Below are 16,005 nucleotides of genomic sequence, written 5' to 3' on the forward strand. Positions count from 1 at the left end.
TGCATTAAAGTCACCGAGTAGCAAAAATGGGGGAGGTAGCTGCCCAATAAGTTGAAAGAAGTCTGCCCTGGTGACAGCAAATGATGGAGGGACATACATGGTAAAGAGGGAATAAGTCAGGTGGGGAAAGAAAAGGCGAACTGCAACAGGTTGAAAATAGGTAGTCCGGGAGATGGGTTGAGTATGAATGTCATCCTGTATGAGCAACACGACACCCCCATGAGGGGGAATGCCAACCTCAGGGGGGAAGTTCAAAACGAATCGGTAAGAAACGTGGAAGTTCAAAGCGGTCATGAAGGCAGAATACAAGGGGACGTTGCGACAGTAAAAGAAGCCATAAATCCTCTTCGTGGGACCGAAGGCCATGGATGTTCCATTGGAGGAGAGTCATGATGAAGAGATGTAGAGGTGTCACCTCAGCAGCTGCAGAGTGACAGCTGGAGCAGAGGCACTACTACAGGGCACAGAAGCAGGATGATTCTGCTCCATGGGGTCCACAAAAGCATCAGCTTGCTTGTGCGGTTGGTCTGTGGAGTCCAACACCGAAAAGCGGCTGTTGGTGCACACCGGCGACACGGAGCCTGGCCAGGCTAAGGTATCATGGGCTGACACCATCGAAGAAGAATGTTCGAGGTGGCGAAGGAGAAGGTCATTTGCTTTTGGTGGACTTCTTCGAGCTCTTTTCTGGTTAGATGAAGACTCTGGTGTCGTTTAGCTGGAGGGCCGGAGGACGTCTTCACGGGAATACTCCTTCTGTCCTTTCCAGCCAACCAGTTGTGAAGCTTGTGGCTTCGCCCCTTGAGGCAAGAGTTTGATTGCTTGTTGCACAGCTGGACGAGGGGATGGTGATGCGACCTTGACATTGGACGATTTCACAACCTCAGAGCTGAATTGGAGGTCACATGTCTGTATGGCCATGTTCTTCAGTGAGTGAGGGGTAACAAGAAGCGAACTATAGGGAGAACGCAGGGTTTGTGACAAGCCGTTAAGTTGTGAGTGACTTGGTAAGGCACCTTTTCCTATACCCACATATCTTGAACAGCCCGCTCATCACGATACATTGAACACTCCAGAGAGGCGGCGGCATGGCCACCATTGCAGTTGACACAGCAGGGACAAGGAGGTAGACAATCACCCTCATGTGTATCCCTACCACATGTGACACATTTGGTTGGGTGTTGACAAGATGTTCTAGAGTGGTGAAACGATGACACTGGTAGTAGCACGTCTGGTTCGGAAGGTATGGCCGAACAGTGATAATTTGAAAGCCTGCTTTGAGCTTGGACGGAAGCACCACTATCAAAGTTGAGTAAGGGAGTGTGGGTGGGCACTAAGGTGAAATCTACCTTTTTCTGACATGATGAATGACAATGACACCCTGATCAGAGAAGTTAAGATTGTATTTTGGCCTTGGTTAGACCGTCTACCAGCCTGGTGTAAATTACACCACAGGAAGAATTCCAAGTCCTATGGGCCTCAACATGAACAGGGTAACTGTGGAGAAGTGAGGCAGAAGCAGTTGTGCTTGGGAATCAGAAGTGGACTCCAAAAGCAAAGTGCCAGTCTGTAAACGAGAACAGGTTTTCACAGGGCCAACACTTGCATCTACACCTTTCTTAGTAATAAACGGATTTACTATGGCGAAGTACTGACCATCTTCAGTATGTGAGACCACGAGGAACCCGTGGCACACGGGAAGCCCCAATTGCGTTTACGTTTGGTAGATGTTGAGTGGGAAGATAACTGACTCATTGTGAGGAAATCCCCAAGATTGCCCGCGTCTCCAATGGCACACTCCTTCCAACTGGGGGCCCCCTTCAAAAGGGGGTGCACCCGCCTTAGGTGATTGTTCACACCTCAGGTCACATCTCCCAACACCTGACAGAGGGACCAACTGGCCATTTGGGAAGGTTACAGATCAGGCAATCATCCCTCCCTATGCCTGGCCTGTACCAGGGGATACGTGCGAGCCCTACCTGTCGACCAGGGGCTGGGAATTGTGTGTTACCCAGTCACCTGTTCGCGTCAGACACATTGGTCGGCCTTCGGGAGCACACAGGGAGGAACAAGGAAAGAAGACGATCCTCAAACGCCGAAGTGGAGGAATGAGAGAAGAAGGGAAACGAAAGGAAAACAGAGTGAAAACCAGAGGTGAGTTCGCACGTCAGCGACAGAATGCAGGTCATTCCCAATAATATCCCAGACATGTTCCCCAAGGGAAGGGAAATAGAAAAGCCAGAGGATAGACATGCAGCATGGAAGGGAAAAAATGCTGCAAAGGCTGGGGCCCCATGGTAGATAAGCACAAACCCACCAAAGAGTGGTGGGCCCCTTGGGGGATTTGTGGTTGGCGAGGTCTCTCTTCCCTTCCAATGGAATAAACATTTACATGTTCTGAACATTGAAGCTTTCAAATGCAATTCATGGAAAAGGAACCAACTTTTATGCACCACAGTTACAGTAAAAGTGGAGAAAAAGGTACTTCGATTTCAGAATAGTGTAACAAAGTGCATAAAATCTATACACAAGACAATTCTTGGGTAATGACATATATACTGCCGAAATCAGGCAGTCACAGCCCTTACCTGCATACAAGTAATTCTGTTACACCATAAAAGAACACTACATGCTTTGATATTCAATGCAAACATAAAGCTGAAGATACTAACTTACCATCATCTATAGCATTTTTGATGGCACGTAACCCATCCCTAACTGCATCTTTTATCTGTGTAAGGGTGTGTTTATTGGGACCTTTAATCAGTATGGTGACACTTCTTGGTCCTTTGCATTCCTCGACGAATGTGAATTTGTTTTCGCCCTAGAAAATGGATAAACATAGCTATCAAAGAATGTTTATTTTCTATGAACATTCTGCAATTGTAAACTGCCGTATAAAGTATTGTTATAATTTCTCTTACACAAAAGTAAGACTTAGACCAAAGCAGTATAAAAATATTTGCTTACCAATACATGCTCATATACAAGTCCAGCAAATCCAAGGCTTTCTTCAGTTAAATCATCAACACTGTTCACAGCAACTCCTCCACAGGCCAATGCCAATCGTTCCATATTTCGCCTTTTAGCTCGTCTCAGCCCAATGATGTGTTCCTTTGCGAGCATATCTAATGACATAGGGTCAATTCCCTGAAAGGCAATATTCTTCCTGAAGCAGACCTCCAACACAAATGGTATTTCACGAAAAACCAGCAACAATAACTGATACCCACTGAAACCTCAAAACCCCATATCCGATTTGATCAACAACAAATGTTCAGAACAAAAGAAGATTTACAAAAAGAAACTGATGAAACCAAACATATATGTTCAAAACAACGAAACAAAGTCCCATTGGCATATGTGAGTTTTCTTAGACTGAATTCCATGTACCTCCCGGAGTACATGGACATATGGGGATGATTGCTAATAGTAGTTAGACTTTCCAATTGACCTTACTATTTTGACAAGTTCGAGAATTTTTGGCACTGGTCTACATTATTACCAAAATGGGTGTTAGTAATATGACTTACTTATGCAAAACTAGGATACACAAAACAATTTAAGGATTATGCTATTAATGTGGCAAAGCCACGCAGATACTGGAACTTACCTTCTGATTAATAACTACAAAATTTTTGTCAGTATTATCACAGAGCTTTTTCTTAAGTTCTACAACCTTTTTAACTCTCTGCTCTATGAATTCTCTTTCTGCTGCCACTAATTTCTCACGTTCTTCAGCAGACTTGTAGAAAAATCCAGAGTTCACTTCACTGTCAACATAAGAAATCATTTTTGTAATTGGAAAGCATATTTAATAAGGAGAAAACCTTAAAATTAAATAATGGAAAGTTCAGGCTAGAATATCAAAAATATTATGGAAAGGACAGACTGTTACTCACACTGCTCTCTCCAGTCACGACGACGACGAGAGAGAGAGAGAGAGACAGAGAGAGAGAGAGGTTTTCTATTCTTTTCTGATGAAAGCTTTGGCTGAAATCTCAGCATGTAAGAGCCCTTTTTGCTGTACCTGTCTGCAGCTCACCACATCACCTGTACAGTGAGTAGCAATCTACCCTTTTCATAATATTATTAAAACTAAATTACGTGGACAAACTATATCCCTTCAAGATATGTAAGGCTAGAAATACAAATGTCGAGAAAAAAAATTCTTGTTTTAGGTTTAAAAGCATGTAACTTATGACAGGTCACATTCACCTGTAGTATTGATAATGATATGAAATATCAAACAGTTTTTACTTATCTTAGTGCATATCGAACCATCTCTCATACGACATTTAGTTATAATTGTATCCTAGCACTTCTGTTCTGTCTGTACCACTCTCCTCTGAGAACTAAAGTATATCAAATGTGTGCAAAGAGGATGTAACCCAACACTTAATGCCAAAGCTGTCAAGAATCAATCTGAAAGCCAATTTCAGACTCCCAGCCTCTCCATTTTGTTCTCCATTTTAGCATTTGCCCAATACTCACTCTACATGAGTTTCCTTACTGCATGCCATATTTTTGCACATTGCATACAAAGACAAAATTATCAAAAGCAGAGCAGTGCTTTCATGAAAGCAGGACATTAAAACCTGACTATTTTAGAATCATTAAATTGTATATATTTTACAAAGTGTGGTAACAAACATACTCTATTCTCAATGTGAGAAGAAAATAATACATTAATACCAGGCAATTCAAAAAGAAAAAACAGGTTTAAATTGTTTGTTACAGACAAACTGTAAAAAGATAGAAACGAATTGCACATGTCCCTGGACAGATGATGGAACAAAGTTTTGGCACAGCTGTACTGTTGTTTGTTTTAATAACATGGTGACAACACCACAAGAGAAATTATTGTGTGTGTTGGAATTTGCACCAAGTCACTCCATTTTTCAAGTGCAACGTGCATTTTGCAATTGATTCAGCGAGATGCTGCCTCTGCACAAGCAGATTTATGACGCGCATAAAATTCTTTGAACTTTGTTGCATGTGGAAAGGGAAGAGCACTGGTCAGCCATGCACATCCAGTAACAACGTCAAGGGTACCCACAATACATCCACAAAGAAACCCTGAAAGTCCACCAGGAACTTCAACTTCCCAAACAATGGTGTGACATGTTCAGGAGGGGGGGGGGGGGGGGGGGGGGGGGGAACCCTGAATATCAAGCCTTACAAGTTGCAGTTACTGCAGTAATTGCATCCCTGTGACCATAACACACAGTGCACACTTTTTCCAAATGACATCTTTTCTGACAAATCAACAATTCATGTGTCGGGTAAACACACTGCCATAATGTAAGAAATGGGGGTCAAAGTCCTGGTGTTGTCGTCAAACATGAAAGAGACTCACTGAAAATAAAAATCATGACAGTGATTAAGCATGCAGTCGTAGTTTTCTGAGTCACACACATAGAAAACTGTAATTTCCCTGTATGTTTCACATCCAAAAGCAGTTTTACATTTTGGTGGTCTCTCTCTCTCTCTCTCTCTCTCTCTCTCTCTCTCTCTCTCACACACACACACACACACACACACACACACACACACACACTGAATGAGTGCATGCAGTACCATCTAAAATAAACCACTTTGGAGTTAGTGAACAAAATTTAGAAAAAATAATGTTAATGTTGGGGTTCTCCCATACACAACAAGAGTACGGTTCCCAAAGACTGCAGATGCCAAGTCTTTTTTGCGTATACACTTTCTTCTGAATGCTAAGTTTGTCTTTTGCTCCTGGCAACATTAGAATTTAGTCATCATTTTGGTAAAAATCAGTAACAAACTATACAGCTACATCAGTATTCATTTAATTTCTTTTTGTCTTCGGAATTGATAAAATACTTCTCTATCTTTTCAGTTTCCTTGCCTATCAAACTAACACTGAATTCTGGCATATTTTTTTCTTTTGACCAAGAGGGAGCAGCTAAAGTTACAGTTTTGATTTTTTCAGATCTCCTTGCACCAGCTACTTCTTTCATTAACAATTTCATGGCATCAAACTCTTTGGTCTTTGTAACAATTTAATCGTTCATTTTTATCCTTCCTACTGTCAAATTTCAACACTACAATCCAATGCCTGATGCACTTTCTCTTCCAAACACGTTTCACTTTTTCTTGCTTCCATTTGCCATATGATATTTACTAAGGTGTGTGTGAATGAAGTTTTTGGGGCAGCATATCAAATCATCTGAAGTTTTATTTGCGTACTTGATACTTTGACTTTTTAGCACTGACTCTCAAAATGTCACCTCCAGGTCACTGACGTCACTTTCATTTCCATCATTATTTCAGTTTTTGTTCACAAATGTCACATGTTGTACACAGTTTATTGCCTAGTCTCCCATTTATTTTCCTAGCACTTAATGATTTAGACAAAGATAAACTTACTGACCAGACGGATTTCTAAAACCATCTGCCTGTGTATTCTGAAAGGATAAAAAGTTCTTTGGCAGCTTTCAAAAAATTTTAAATAAAAGTAACTGTGACGCCAACAAATGGTTCTTTCTTGATCATCTGGAAAATTTACATTGGACCATAACACTACTGAATCTTGTTAGTCATAACTCAGCTCTGAAAATTTTTGAAGAGTTTTTACTAAGGTGTATCTCATCAAATGAACTGGCAACTTAAATAATTTTCGGCCCCTACATGAATTCATATTTTCGATTAAGTAACTGAGCACTACTTCAATTAAAAACACATACTACAAGCAGAATGACAAATGGTTGCACCACAAAAAAATATGACCAGTGCAAATGATGCCAAATGGACTGAGTGTTGTATGTCAGTGATGGTCAGCAATACATGATGGTGATGGGTTGCAGTATTTTCATTTACGTTCAGATTTCAAGCAAGCTACTGCAAACACACAGAGCATTACCACTCTGAGCTGGTGGTTAGCTGCACAAATAAATACGATATATTATACTCTTTCAAGAATCAATTAATAAAATGAAATAAATTTTTCACACTTAAGATTAATTTGTCCACCTATAATAACTGATATTTAAATATGCTCACTTGAGACCCCTGCATCTGAGGCTGTGGGTGTCAGACCTGGATGAACTTATTGGAGTGACTCGCATCACAGTAAAAAGTTTTCTGATTTACCAGTTATTTGTGTGTCCATTCACAAAAACTTAATATATTTAAAAGCTTACAACTTTACAAATTTTTTAAGGCCAATGCTAGGTCACCAGCAGGTTGGAGAAATGTAACGAGTGTTTTTCAACATGCTTGTTATTTTTTCATAAATTTGAAAGTGACCTACATTACTAACTTCATGTTATTTTCTTTGTAACTTTACTGCTTAAATAAATGCATTCATATTAACTGTATGCCTCACTTAACTTCTTAAAAATAATTCAAATAAAAAACTTCATATATAGCAGAGTTACGAGTTTTTATGCACATAAGTACCACTTTGCATGGAATTCTCGCACAGCCAAATCATAATATCCCTATAATGAAAATTCAATATATAAAAAAAGTTTTAGTCTGAGACCAGAAAGATTTTACAGCTATTCTTATGTTATAGGTATAAGCAAATATACAAAGTTTCACGAAAATCTGAAATGGAGGGTACAAATTCGAGAATTACTTGGTGATCTGATAAGGAATGACCCTCTACTTTCGAACAGCTGGGACATCAAATTGTTGAAGCTGTCAATTCAAGAAACAAGGACCTGCCAATTTGTGTGTGGAATGAAATGGACTACCATTTCAATGTTTCTAAAGTAATGCTTAGTGCTAATATTGTGTGTGTGTGTGTGTGTTTTGTTTTAAGGTGCAAAATCCACTGGGGTCACATGCACTCAAGTCAAAACTATAGAACCCGAGGACAGAGAGAAGTTAAAAACGACTATAAGTCAATCCCAACTAACATAAGAGAAAGGCGCCAGTGGCCAAATGGATGTCATGATGGTGGACCGTGTTGAGATGGCATAAGAGGGACGGACGTGTAGACGCATCAACAAAGCACCCATAGTCTAGTTTCGTATGGACAAGGGGCTGATATCATCTGAGGAGAGTGGTTCAATCTGCACCCCAGGAAATACCATTGAGGACACACTGAGGGACTGCATACAGTGGGCTGCCAGGTAAGAGACATGGGAGGACCATTGAGCATGAGCCCCAGGAATTTCGTAAGTTCCACGAACTGAAGAACAACAGGTCAAAGATGTACAGATGGTGGGAAAAACCAATTGTGCCACCTCTGGGCCGACTCTTAAGTAAAACAACATTTTTCTTCTTCACTGTAATCTTTAATTAAAGTAATGTCTTTAGGAAATACTCCATTCACACTTTTATGACATGCTTTATTAATAATAACACCAACGTAACACAGACAGCATTTTTCAACTGCATACTTCAAGAACTTCTAGCTAAATAAGTGTGAGTAGACCACTGGTGTAAGGGGAAAGACAACAATCAGACTTGTATAGGCTTGCAGATGCAATTGTTAGCCTGCTGAAGCAATTACCACAGCATTGTTTCGATAAATAATCGTTAGCTAGTGTAATGTGGTGTGTTACATTATGCAATTGGTACACTTTATTTGATTTGCCTACCAGATATCACAGATGTTAAAAAACGTCTTTTTGACTCGAGTTTGTAATTTTTTTTCCATAACTTCCAATTGAATCTCAAAGTTGAAGCTTATACTGAAGTTTGATATCATAAAGGTCTATTAACTGTGAAATTTTCAGATTTTTATCTGGGCCCCCAACAAAGATATTGCAGGCCACAAAATGGAAAAATAAAAAAATCCATTTTTTAAAATACTATATATTTAAAGTGTAAGCTGCTCACCATTGATACTTTATAAAAAGTAACTGTACTATATAGTTTAATAGCAGAAAAATATTAAAGCTGAGAAATTAATTTTTCTTTGGAAAACTACTCTTCAAAAATTGAGTTTTTTTTAATTTGTGGCTGATAAATTTGAACTATTAAAAATATACTGATGAATACATTCAGCTAAGTGATAATGATGTTAATTTGTAGCCCAGAGTGTTAACTAAATGCATTTTACCTGAAAGGCTTAGAACAATCCACTACTAAATAATTGTAAAAAATCTAGATGCTTGCAAATAGGAAAAAACGCATGCAGCCTGGAATAAATATGGTCACCATTTAAAAATGATAAACAATGAATTAAAAAAAAAAAATTTGACTACTAAACATTGGGGAATTCACCCAGCAAAGACAAAATTTTTCTGATATGGCCCAGCGACCAATTAATTTTTTCTTGGACCACTTGGTATGGACTGACCCTAAGAGAAGGATAGCCACAGGACGTAGGCACTCAAATTTCCTCTTGGCCTCAGTGTAGGTCAGTCGGTCCAGGTTCTTGTATTTCACGATTTTCCTTTCTCACTGTAAAAGCCTGCAGTCTGGCGAGAAAGGTGAATGATGCTCTCCGCAGTTGCCATAGACGGGAGGCAGAGGACATGGAGTATTGGGATGTGATCGACGTCCACAATCTCGACATGTGACACTGGAAGTACAGCCGGAAGACATATAGCCAAACTTCTAGCACATAAAGCACTGCATCCGGGCACTGATATATGGCTTGACGTCACAGCGGTAGATCATCACCTTGACCTGCTCAGGCAATGTGTCGCCCTCGATGGCCAAGATGAAGGCACCGGTGGCAACCAGATTATCCCTCTGACTCCAATGAATGCGCCGGACAAAATGAACACCTTGCCACTTTAAATCTGCATGCAGCTCGTCGTAAGACTGCAAAAGAAGGTGCTGGTGGAATATAAAATCCTGGACCATATTTAAGCTCTTACAGGGTGAGATGGTAACAGAAACATCCTCCAACTTTTCACAAGCGAGTGATGCCTGTGACTGGGCAGAGGATGCTGTTTTTATTAAGACTGACACAGAGTGCATTTTGGACAAGCCCTCCACCTCCCCAATCTCGTCCTCCACTTGTTCCACAAAAAAACTGGGGCTTCATGGACAGGAAACATTCCCCATCAACTCTTGTACATACAAGGTACTGAGCGAAAAAGCTTCACTGCCATCCTTAGCCTGGCGTTCCTCCCATCGTGTGGCCAGGGAGGGGAATGATTTGGGTTCGTATTTCTTAGCATTGAAGTTTGACTGTGCCTGCTTAGAGACTGCTGGCAGCGGACCACCTGCAAGAGATGATGTACTACACTTCATGGCGTGTCATCCACCCTGATGCCAAGCAATTTGACCTGGCAGGATGGCCATTGCCGGGAGTCCCGATGCCCTAGGGAGATGGGCATCTACTCAATGGCATACATGGGGAGTTCATGATGCGGGCGTCAGCAGAGCAATCCCTGTGTTGTCAGGGGGGCTACAACCAACAGGGTACATGGCGGCCCCACCACAACGAACTGCTACCGTGCTGGATATGAGGCGCTAAGAAGTCCAAGGTCATCGTTGGTGCAGAAAGTGACACTGCATAGTGCATGGTGGAAAATGCACCCAAGAAGGTGTCTTCACCCAAGAGATGAAGACTTCGCGGGACTGAAATGCAATGACATGAAAGTGGGCTGAAGATCTCACTGCACAATGGACACGATGCACCATGTAAGATGGCCGTCCCCAATTGGCTCGATATTCGGGAAAATTTTGAAAAATGGTGGTCAAACCCTACAGGGGACCATCACATAAAGGCCGAAAGCTGTGAGACTCCTTTTAGTCGCCTCCTACGACAAGCAGGAATACCTCAGGCCCGTACTAAACCCCAGCCCCACAGGGGGATGCACCAAGAATGGTGGCGTCTGCAGATTCCGCAGGTCTGCCAAGCACACAGGCCAAAATGAAATTGCTCCGGGGAAACTGTTTAAAAGAACGGCGGAAAAAAATTCGAAATGAAATTATGAATTGAATCCCTAAAATGCTCCCAGACTGTACAGCGGCGTGAATATGCCAAAGTACACATGAATGTACAATGGATAATAAGGACTGTCTCATTTTTTATAGTGCCTAATTAATGTCTTTGATTTTACATATACCATCCCTTCTTTCCCAAGATCTGACCCTCTGCAGGTTTACTACTGTGTAAGTAAGATAACATTACTGGAAAAGCAAAATGATTTGCCTCAGAGTGACACTAGTGCTCAATAACCACACAAAGCCAACAGAAGTCAAAAACATATCAGTTATAAATAAATACTTTAACATAAAGACAATCCAAAATAATTAAAGAAATCATTACCACTTTTAAAAGAATACCTTTTCTCATATTCCATGCTTACATTACAAGTAAGAATATAAGCATTTTCCACACGTTTTGGCATGTCTGGGTGCCTTGATCCATGGTCTAGGACAAGTCCATGAACAAGAGTTGTCTCTGTTTCTGTTTTGTGCTGCATCTCCATCAACTCTATCATATGCAAATCAATCTCCTTTCCTTCCTGCCGTATTGCTAGAACTGCATCCACACACACCTGAAATAACAATGTTCTTAAAATTCTAGAAATAAAAACACTAAAATCAGAAAAAAAAGTATAGCATCCGGTGACATTGTAAAGATTGACATGATGAAAGATATTACTGAAAATCTGTCTCAGAAACAAAAAATTCACACATGGACAAATGTTTAAATCAATTAGAAAATACAAGGGTATCATACATTACATGTTACATTAACCCTTTCAGACCTGATTTTTTATTCACTTATTAAAAAATACCTGACATCATTTTTACATTCAGGTGAGTCTCCTGACAACATTTTTCTAAGAAAAACTTTCATATGATCCCTAGTTTTCTAGATATTTAATGTACACCATTGTATTCATCAGGTCTCGAGCTTCATGTCATACATTACGGAGGTTAACACTATGGATCAAGTATACCACTCTTTATTTCACTGTAAAACAGAAGAAACAAAAATAATTTCAAATTACAGTTCTTATTTAAACAACAATGGTCAAAACACCGATTTTAAGGTTTTGTATGAAACTGCAAAAAAAATTTCTGTCCTTTTGGAGACAAAAGTGAACTTTTCATTTTCTGCATTGAATTCTAGGGCGTCCTGTACATTTTGGAAATTTGCAACGACTTGGAGCTCGTACATCATGCAAAGGCAAATGGTCAATGGAATCAAACTGTATCTCTGTAGCTGGTCATAATTCTCCTCTTTTTCTTGGTATACCTCTCATGTCGGAAACCAGTCCTTCATCAGACAGACACTCCCTCTTCTTTTCAGTCTCTTTCTTCTGGCACAGTATCAATCCATCTGCTACCCTGATACGAAAGGAAGGAAGGTCCATTTGCTTCTTCTTTGGGATAGACAGGTTGTCTGCATCTTGTCTGTGTGCCAACCAACTTTGCGTGATGGCAGAGTCAACAGCATGAAAAATCATACAGAAAGGCCATTTTCGAGATCTGATGAAAACTCTGTAGTAGCTTATCAATTGATCAAATAGTTCCATACCACCCACTGCATAATTATATCTTGTCAATATTTCAGGTCTTTCTACTTTCACATATTTGTGGTGTTTTTTGTCCTAACACTCAACTTCATCCACTGAGCCTTTACCAACAAAGTTTGAACAAATACAACTGGGCAATAGTCTAACCACTTACACATGATAATGTCATCAGCACTAGTGATTTCTTCTCAGTAACCTCTGGTTTGTTTTTTACCATCTGAAAAAGGCCAAGTTCTTCCCAAATCTGTTTTGACAGACAGTACCTGCTGCATTGATGCCTTGAGATTTCAGAACTTGAAACAGATGATAAGATGAAAAGAAGTTGTCAAAGTATAATTTATGACCTTTAGCCTACCTTTTGAGAGTGGAACAGAAAATTCTAAACCAACAGCAGGAACTAATCCAAATTTTTGCAGTATGTGGTATTTAGTTCAGTTGTAGCACCTTGATACAAAAGGAAATCATGCACTGTTCCACTCTTTTCACATGAAGGCTTTGGTTCCCCATGGACTTTGTTTCGCTTTGACATACTGCTTTGCAGAAAACTTCCCAGTGAAAGGAATAATTCCTTCACTGACACAAACATTCTCTTCTATAGAAAGTTCACTGAAGCGTTTTCGAATGGCTGAGTAAATTGGCCCGACTTTGTAAAATTTATCTTTATTTTTAGGTGGCTTTTCCAGATTGTTCACCAAGTGTAAATTTGTTCATAATTCTAAAAATCTGTCTCGTAACATGTTTTCCCAAAACACATTTACCTTCAAGCTTGTATCCCAATACATTCATAATCTGGGAAATTTCAAGGTGCCAGTCAATATATGCAAACCAAATAGCATCTCTAGTGCTTGAGGAGTTGTCTGCTTGAATGAGGATTTGCCTCATTGTAATGCATAAATATAAGTATGTGCTGCCATGCTAGTGAACAAGTCATCTGGTAGGCTATATATCATTTGAAGTATTGCATTGGAGAACACAAGAGAGATTCTTCAAAATTTGGAGCTTTGTATCTTTCTGCCATGGTACTTAGAGGCTTTCGTTTCTATTTTATTGATTCTTTAGGTGTCACCATTATGTTGTCACACAGGTTATTCAATTCTGGATTGTTTTCATTGCATAAATAGTTCATTTCAGCATCCACAACCTCTCCATCATCTTCATCTTTAGATATGGTGTCTCTAGACACATCATTCACGCCCACTTTATTTGCTCCAATACGTTTTACTATTTGTGGAGCTTCCCTTTCAATAAATGGTCTTCCTCATCTCCACTCAAACTAAAGTCAGAAATGCCACCATTTTCAATTATGTCCATAATCAAGTCCCAATCTTTCTCCACAGAAAGACATTCCTTATCCATATTTGTAAGTCAGAAGCCAGCAATATAAAATAAAATCATATGTACAGGTCACTTATTCTCCTCCTTGCTGCTGGTACTGAAATTAATGGAAAAATTACCACACACAACTACCATAGCCATGCAAATATAGCTGATACACATTTTAGGTCATTTTTCTTATTTTACACCATTAAGGACCTGTTTTGCACAAATGTGTACATTAATCTTACGTGGTACATAACACAAATGAATTGAATGAAATTGCTGAAAATCCCACTGAAAGAATGTCTAATGTTTCCAAAAGAAGGAAACCACACAAAACATTCATAAACAAAACCTACAATATGACTATTATAGCAATAAAGTCAACGAGTAATGGCTTCCCACAGAGGGACAACACCAGAGAGTATATGTTCCTATGTGGTTCACAGACTGCTCACAAGAGAGCAGCAGCTGCTGGAGCATGGCTAAAAGAAACATACACAAATGTGGACAGTGGGTTTGGATGCACCTGACATTTCTTGTCAGCGAAATATTAGTGAACAAACTTTATGTACACAATTGTGACCATCAGGTCTGATAGGGTTAAAGGTACCACACAGCTGACACCATATGAGGTCAACAGAAAAAACTCCAAAAATTTAGGAAATGATTATAGTAAGGTATTGGTGCAAGATTAATTTTCAATCTTGAATTGCGTCCTTACTCTGTGATAGGTTTCAAATTGCTGGATCAAATGAGTCACTGTGGGTGAGCTGTTACTACAGACATGTTTCTGAACCTTGGCAGAAAATATTGTCTATGAGGACTGACACAAGAGAACTAATACTGATGATATGTATTTGTGGACTTATTAAATACGAGGGTCACTCCAAAAGAAATGCACACTATTTTTTTTTAAATCCATCTTTTATTCTGCATGTTTGAAAGTTTTACAATGTGTAGATACATCCTTTAGGAACAATATTTTCATTTCTCCACAATTTCCATCCCTCTCAACTGCCTTACACCACCTTGGAACCAGTGCATGTATACCCGCACAGTAAAATTCTGGACCAATCTGTTGGAGCCACTGTTGGCAGCGTGCACAAGGAAGTCATCATCTTCAAACCTTGTTCCACGAAGAGTTTTTCAGTTTCCAAAAGAGATGATAGTCACATGGAGCCAGGTCAAGACTGTAAGGTGGGTGTTTCAGCGTTGTCCATCCGTGTTTTGTGATCGCTTCCATGGTTTTTTGACTGACATATGGCTGTGCATTGTCGTGCAACAGCAAAACATCCTGCTTTTGCCGATGTGGTCGAACACGACTCAGCTGAGCTTGAAGTTTCTTCAGTGTCGTCACATATGCATAAGAATTTATGGTGGTTCCACTTGGCATGGTGTCCACAAGCAAGAGTCCTTCGGAATCAAAAACACCGTAGCCATAACTTTTCCAGCAGAAGGTGTGGTTTTGTTTTTTTTTTTTTTCTTCTTGGGTGAATTTGCCTGATGCCACTCCATTAACTGCCTCTTCGTCTCTGGTGAAAAATGATGGAGTCATGTTTCATCACCTGTCACAATTCTTCCAAGGAATTCATCTCCACCATTCTTGTACTGTTCCAAAAGTTCACTGCTTACCATTTTTCTCATTTCTTTGTGAGCCACTGTCAACATCCTGGGAACCCACTTGGCAAAAACCTTTTTTAACGCCAACACTTTCAGTATGCTGCAAACACTTCCTTCCCCTATCCCAACATAGAGTGACAATTCGTTCACTGTGATGTGTCTGTCAGCGGTCACCAATTCGTTAATTCCCTGCACATTATCTGGAGGGTGCGCAGTACGAGGCCCGCCGCTGCGAGGACAATCCTCAATATTGCTGTGTCCGCTTTCATCACATAACCTGCTTGCCCACCGACTAACTGTACTGCGATCGACATCAGCGTCTCCATACACCTTTTTCAACCTCTCGTGGATGTTTCCCACTGTCTCGTTTTCACAGCACAGGAATTCTATGACAGCACATTGCTTCTGATGAACATCGTAGCAGCTATCTTGAAGACATGCTATGATGGCACCACACATGGGAACAGGTTGAACTAAGTTTGAAAACAAGCGGGAAGGATGTATCTACACTCTGTAAAACTTTCACACGTGCAGGATGAAAACTGTATTTTTACAAAAATAGTGTGCAATTCTTTTGGAGTGAACCTCGCATGTATAAATAACAGAGTGCCAATGTAGCAAGATACATTAGTGT

General features: G+C 40.1%; 1 protein-coding gene across 1 annotated transcript in view; it reads right to left on the reverse strand.

Annotated features, from left to right (window-relative positions):
* The window catches only part of LOC126101044 (T-complex protein 1 subunit zeta), a 63,611-nt gene that overhangs the window by 15,865 nt on the left and 31,741 nt on the right, over nucleotides 1-16,005 (reverse strand). The window contains exons 5-8 of the mRNA XM_049911708.1: nucleotides 11,230-11,444; nucleotides 3,611-3,770; nucleotides 2,968-3,147; nucleotides 2,674-2,821 (exon numbers count right to left, since the gene is read on the reverse strand). Coding sequence (XP_049767665.1) covers nucleotides 2,674-2,821; nucleotides 2,968-3,147; nucleotides 3,611-3,770; nucleotides 11,230-11,444 — 703 coding nt within the window. The remainder of the gene's footprint in view (nucleotides 1-2,673; nucleotides 2,822-2,967; nucleotides 3,148-3,610; nucleotides 3,771-11,229; nucleotides 11,445-16,005) is intronic.

Source organism: Schistocerca cancellata, chromosome 9 (assembly GCF_023864275.1).
Source record: "Schistocerca cancellata isolate TAMUIC-IGC-003103 chromosome 9, iqSchCanc2.1, whole genome shotgun sequence".
NCBI classification, from domain to species: Eukaryota; Metazoa; Arthropoda; class Insecta; order Orthoptera; family Acrididae; genus Schistocerca; species Schistocerca cancellata.